This window comes from Siniperca chuatsi, linkage group LG10, assembly GCF_020085105.1.
Source record: "Siniperca chuatsi isolate FFG_IHB_CAS linkage group LG10, ASM2008510v1, whole genome shotgun sequence".
Lineage (NCBI taxonomy): Eukaryota > Metazoa > Chordata > Actinopteri > Centrarchiformes > Sinipercidae > Siniperca > Siniperca chuatsi.
Window position 1 is genome coordinate 3,124,053 of NC_058051.1, and position 6,078 is coordinate 3,130,130.

Below are 6,078 nucleotides of genomic sequence, written 5' to 3' on the forward strand. Positions count from 1 at the left end.
CTAAAAAAAGCACTATTTATATGTTTTTCTCTATATATAAATAACATAAAAAGGTTTATTGTACATTTTAATACGACCTAAGCTGTGTTTAGGGTTAGAGTATTTTGGGACGCTCACCCAGCCAAGCAGTGTGGGGTTACTATGAACAAGCCTGTCCTTATCTGACCCCTGGGACTCTCCTCCCCTTCTCCTCCTGTCTCTGCTGTGCTGCTGGTGACTGCTGGCCCCTGAGAGGCCCCTGCTCCTGGGCTCACCGCCAGACAACTATGGGACAATGGTGGCCTGGTGCCAACCTGCACTTGTGGAGGCGTTAGTTATGGTCAAATGTTGCAGCTTATCTCTATCTTTCTTTACTTTCTTATTTCCACAAACCTCCGTCTAACTTTCTCACACACATGCGCACGCTCTCACATTCCCCGCCTACTGTAAAATATAGTCCCCTCTGTGTCCTACTGTAACCTCACCTAAAGCGACCCCGTCGTCTCTGCTCTGTCTGCACAAGAGCTGTGATGAGAGCGTGGAGGAGAGTGAGAAGGGTGAATGAGAGGGAAATGAGAGAGAAAGTATCTTTGTGTTCTGCAGCTAAACTCAACCCACTATCTCTTTCTGACTCCGCCAGTCCTGTCACATGCTTTGTTAGATTGTTTACTTGCACTGGTCTGGTCTCTCCCTCTTCCAAGCTCCCTCCCTCTCCCTCTCCCTCTCTCTCTCTCTTCTTCCCATCCAGCCTGTCTTACCCGCCCACCAGTAGGTTCCTGCTTAATGGTATGTGGCGATAAGAGCAGAGAAGAAACAGGAAAGAAGGCCTAAACACCCCTTTTTTCTCAAGATTTGGTCTTTTGCTGTTGCATCTTCTAATCCTGCAGTTTCACTTTCTTCAGACTAACGTGAGTATCTGTCTTTGTCGAATCAAATGAACAGACTATAATGGTGTTTGGCAAGGAGTATTTGATGGGATGGCGGAGGGACAGACCCCCCCCCCACTCCCTTAACCCGGCACAGCTAGGGAGAGTGGCGGACGTGCAGAAAAGATAGTAAACCATGACACAGATCGAGCTGAGAGATTAGAACTGCATAAATGTGCAGCAGCTGTGTTAGTATAGGAAGCTAAAATTGCTCTAGAGACAGAATGAAGTATGTCAAACCTGTTGGTTCTATATTCATACCAGAAAAAAAAACATTATCTAGTCCTTAAGAAGACTGCTCCCTATAATTGCATGCCATTTGTGACCCTGTAGGGATAAAACACTTGCTGTTTCTTCACAGTGTTTAAAAAAGTATATGCAACATGAAGGCTGGATGATATTTCTTATTGAAGGCAATAGAAAGAATTCAGCAAAGAGTGTATGGTTTAAAGTAAGTCACTTACAGTATTTGTATTTAAATAGGTGTTAGTGAAACACGTTAAATGTTTCTGTTTACTTCTGTCCCTCTCAGAAGGTCAGCTCGGACTCTTAAATTGACTAACTGCCAATTTCCGCCATTTTCATTTGCTGTGTGTGTGTGTAACAAGCCACAGAACGACAGGTGAAAAGACAAACACAAAAGCAATACGAGAGAAACTTGTTAAACAAAATTTAAACATTACTTAGAAACTGAAAATCACAGACTGTGAACATGGACAACATGGTTAATGCACTGTATGATGTATTAATATGATTTGTTGCATATCACTGACCCTCAAATTCATCTGGTACTTTCACGTAGGACACAAATGTGAACTTATTTATTTTCACAGATCGTATCTGAACTATCATAGGTCACAAACTTGAATTGTATTTTAGTGGCTGCTTTTTCATGTTACGTTACACTGCAGTGTGTTTAACAGTAAAAGCTAATGAGGTGGCCAGACTGCCAAAGACAGGATTTGGCGCTCATCCAGGCCACCTTCATAAAGCACTGAATCTTCTGATTCACTGTTGTGAATGACAACACACAGAGAGATAAGTATGTCCACTGTTTGAAGGATCGTTATATATAATATAATTGTCTTTTTTTTTTTTTTTGCCTTAATGAACTGTTGGTTGTAGTTATTGCTGCCTTTAAGTGCTCTTCTGAGAGTCATAAATACAACTTGTTGTGCATTCCAGTGCTTTTGTCCTGCTTACAATACAATTTACTTTGTAACAAAATAAGACTGTATGTGGGCTTAGCGTTTACTGTCCAAGGTTAGTTGTTGTACACATAAACAAAACTATCAGTTAAGTGTAAAATACTTTAAACAATATGTTCTATATATAATATTCGCTTCAGACAAAAGCATCTGCCAAATAAATAAATGTAAAATTCAGCACTTCTACCTTAATTTGGAACCTTAAAACAGGCCCCCTAAATTGTTCATATTACATGACAATTTCCAAAGTAGGGTTCATATCATGGGAGAATGTACCAGCTACAATATTACTTTTTAAAAATTATTTCCGACAGCACTTGAAGGCAGCATTAGTGTCAGCTGCGCTAGTTGCACAAGCTGAATTTAATAACTTAATTTAGCCTACACATTTCAAGGAATTAGTCCTCAACTCTACACAAATCTTTAACACCTAACTCAGTCACCCTCATGTGAATGTAGGTCACCCCTCGTTTATGACTCCTAAATAAGCTACTGAAGCATTTGACTGTGTGCAGCCCTAGTTGTTTTCTTCCATCCAGCTTAGCTCATTTAAAGAAGTCAATTGTATGCGTTTATTTTTGCATTAAGTCTTTATCGTTTATTAAACTAAGATGAGGACTACTGATAACTGGCCACAGCAGCTTCCAAGATGTTTACCTACAGGTAGTTGAAAGCAACGCCTGTATTGTTGAAATATGTATTAAACCTGTACATTTCTGTCCCTGCCGACCCGTTTTCAGATGCTCCACCTTACTGCAGGGCGCGTGGGAAGCCTCGTGGCCAGGCGCGCGACACTGGCCCTGACCACCAGCAGCGCGAGGATGGCGAGCCACGGGCACGGTACCATGACACCAATGTGTTTTTCACATCCGCCATTTAACTTACTGCCTCTTTGAGTGGAACAGTAGAAGCTCCTCGTGTAGGAAAGTCAGTCTTTTCTGGATAAACTGTCAGAATGAGGAGTCGGGATGTTTTTCAAATGTCTCCGTAATGTACCGGGTCAAAGTTGATTAGCCAATGACAGGTATTACAGGTGTTATACGAAATTCTGTGACCCATGATTTCATGACCCACAGTTTTTAGATGTAAGGGAGAAAAATGACCCCATACAAGGTCCGCCAACTCTCACGCATTGACCGTGACAGGTATGTGGCTCTCTGTAGAGCACTAACATCAGTTAATATCTGGTCGACCCTTATTGGACCCTTTTTGTATATGTTAATCCTCGACCGTCGCAGAATTTGGTGTAACACCTGTACATATTTTTCCAAAAAGCTTACCTGGAGATTGTTAATGTGGAGGTTTGCTGGTACAAAGCTAAAGAACGCAGCAAAGGTTGACAGTAGTAGGTTAAGCTGCATGAAAACAGTCATTCTCAGTGTTTTATGTACCTTTTTCTGTTATTGAGAAGGCCTATGTACCACAACAGGAGGCCTCTGTCTAATGTGGCCCAAAAACCAGCAGATGGCGCTATTGTACCATCATGACTAGACATCCATATAGAGAGATGGTCCTTTGGGCTATTGTGTTTGATCAAGTGTAGGACACATGAGAGAAAATGTTACTATTTTCCAGCCAGGGTTTTAAGAATTTCTCTTGACTGTACATTGTTGCAGCAGTTGGTTCCAAAAGTGACTCGTCCTGTCTCTGTCCATCCAGAGGTGGCAGAGTCAGTGGACATGTCTCAGCCGATGTACTGCGACCGTCTGGACACCCCTCTGCCTGACAGGCCCTACAAAGATGTGCTGACTGGTGCTGACAAGAGCCTGAAACAGAAAGAGAAAGGGCCCTGGAGCCAGCTGACCAAAGAGGAGAAGATTGCCTGTAGGTTCTCCTTTACTCACAGGCTGCGACAGCAGACAATACAGCCAAAGCCACACAGCAACAAGTTTGAAAACGCATCTAAAATGAATATAGTACACTCAATAATCATACGAGACCACCATCCCTTTTTAGAAGCACAGGGCAACCAGTACATTTACTGAACTATATTTACAGTAAGGACAATTCTGAGGTACTTTAGTTAAGTATTCGAATTTTACGCTACATTATACCTTTACTCCACTACATTTCAGAGTAGTGGAGTACTGTAGTTTTTACTCAACTACCTTTTATCTGATAGTTACTCTACAGATTAAGATTTTAAAAACCTATAATGAGCATATAAAATACAATGAATTGTTATACAGTAAATGAAACCGCCCAGCAGTATATGAAGTAGCTAGAATACTACATGTTATGTTATTGCATCAGTAACAATCAATTATATCTAATATATCTGTCAGAGGCCATTTTGACTGCATAGGGAGTACTTTTTACTTTTAATATCAAAAGTACATTTTGCTGATAGTACTCCTGTACATAGTAAAATTTTAAATGACAGAACTTTTACAGAATGGTATTGCTACATTTACTTCTGGATCTGAATACTCCACAGACAATCACACCATAATCCAGTGTGTAATCTAATAAATCATCAGAACAAGAGAAGAAAGCAGAAATATTTCCATATAGCATTAATGGTACACTTCCCCAGTGTACCGGCTGGCGTTCTGTCAGACCTACCCAGAGATGAAGCAGCTGACAGGAGAGTGGAAGACTGTTGTGGGCGGTATCTTCATCTTTCTGGGCTTCACTGGCCTGGTGGTCTGGTGGCAGAGAGTCTATGGTAAATCTGCCTTTTTATACTATGAAAGGAAAACTCCAACTCTTACCTTTTTTTTGCCTCAACATCACACACACTTGGTGCCACTGTCTCTTACCAGGCGCAGACCTTTTTCACAGCAGACATTTTCACTTGTCATAACAGACAAAGCACAGCTGTAACTAACAGCATTAACGATGGCTCTGTTCCTTTTAAGTATCCCAGTAAGCCATTCCAGTTAGCCAGCATGCACAATACCAGAGCCCTGGAACTAACTTATCTAAATGGACTTCAGGCTTTGATGTTGTGAGTTACACACAGTGTTTGACAGGTCAAAATGTCTGCTGTGAGAAAGGTCTATTACCAGAATAAAACGTCAATCACAGCATTTTTAAAAAAAAAAATTTTGTGAAGCATCGTGTCAATAGGCATGTTTTTTTTTTTTTTTTTTGTTTTTTTTTAATATACTGACTGCACTACAGAGTTCATTCAAGTGTTACATACTGTATGTCTCTATTCCTTGTTTGCTCTAGTCTACCCTGAGCGCCCCAGGACCTTTGAGGACGAGTGGCAGGCCAAACAGCTCAAGAGGATGTTGGACATGAGGGTCAACCCCATTGAAGGCTTCTCAGCCAAGTGGGACTATGAGAAGGGCCAGTGGAAGTAAAGAGACGGCCGGACTGTGGCTGAGGCTGGGACAGAGTCCGGACCTGTCGCCTCAGAGCATGGATTTCCACTCTGTGAAGCTGCTGTTGAAGTCAGTCTCAATTTGAATGTTGCATTATAACTGTTAAAACCACTAGAAAGATGGAGCGTATCCACCGTCAACATCTCTGGGGTCATTTTACTCTGTGCCACCTCTGGCTCTCAGTCAGTAGCCTCTTCTCCAACCACTGCAGCCTGCTGTCATGGTGATAACTGTGTCCGTCCTGTTGAAGCCTTATGATAATAAAGTTTTGCTTATGTCTCTGTCCAACTCCCTTATTGTCTGGAGTAAGCTCTGCTCAACTGCACAAACATTGTATTGTTTAGTGATTTTTAAATTTTGCAGGACAATTATTTGAAATTAAGTATTTTATACTTACTTTGGTAAAGTACTTCTTCAGCCACTGCATTTCACCAACTACTGGGAGGTGCTTTTAAAAATAACATACACAGAAACATGGAGAAGACTTAGAAAGCAACAAAATCACAACATTAATTCATAATTATAAAAGTTAACATTTGAAACAAGAGCAACTTGGTTTCAAAATAAGAACAAAAGGCTAGTTTTAAATAATCCAACAGAGGTTATGTATTTATTGTGTGACAGTACGTTATT

The 6,078-nt window shown here is 41.0% G+C and overlaps 1 protein-coding gene across 2 annotated transcripts; it reads left to right on the plus strand.

The window, feature by feature from the left end:
* The first annotated feature begins 209 nt into the window (after positions 1 to 209).
* Positions 210 to 5,728, plus strand: LOC122883258. 2 transcript variants are annotated; one of them, XM_044211654.1, is made up of 5 exons: positions 210 to 887; positions 2,854 to 2,953; positions 3,773 to 3,937; positions 4,650 to 4,781; positions 5,291 to 5,728. In XM_044211654.1, exons 2-5 carry the CDS (start codon positions 2,854 to 2,856, stop codon positions 5,422 to 5,424), a joined length of 531 nt encoding a protein of 176 aa, XP_044067589.1. In that variant the 5' UTR covers positions 210 to 887; the 3' UTR covers positions 5,425 to 5,728. The 2 variants fall into 2 exon arrangements, with proteins under 2 accessions (XP_044067589.1, XP_044067590.1); XM_044211655.1 differs by lacking the exon at positions 210 to 887 and adding an exon at positions 2,511 to 2,568.
* Positions 5,729 to 6,078: the final 350 nt, after the last annotated feature.

What these genes read in the sequence shown, in the direction of transcription:
- LOC122883258 (XM_044211654.1), top strand. Translation starts at nt 2,854, where the DNA reads ATGCTCCACCTTACTGCAGGGCGCGTGGGAAGCCTCGTGGCCAGGCGC. An exon ending in GATGGCGAGCCACGGGCACG is followed by an intron (nt 2,954 to 3,772) that starts GTACCATGACAC and finishes CTGTCCATCCAG; the next exon opens with AGGTGGCAGAGTCAGTGGAC. An exon ending in CAAAGAGGAGAAGATTGCCT is followed by an intron (nt 3,938 to 4,649) that starts GTAGGTTCTCCT and finishes ACACTTCCCCAG; the next exon opens with TGTACCGGCTGGCGTTCTGT.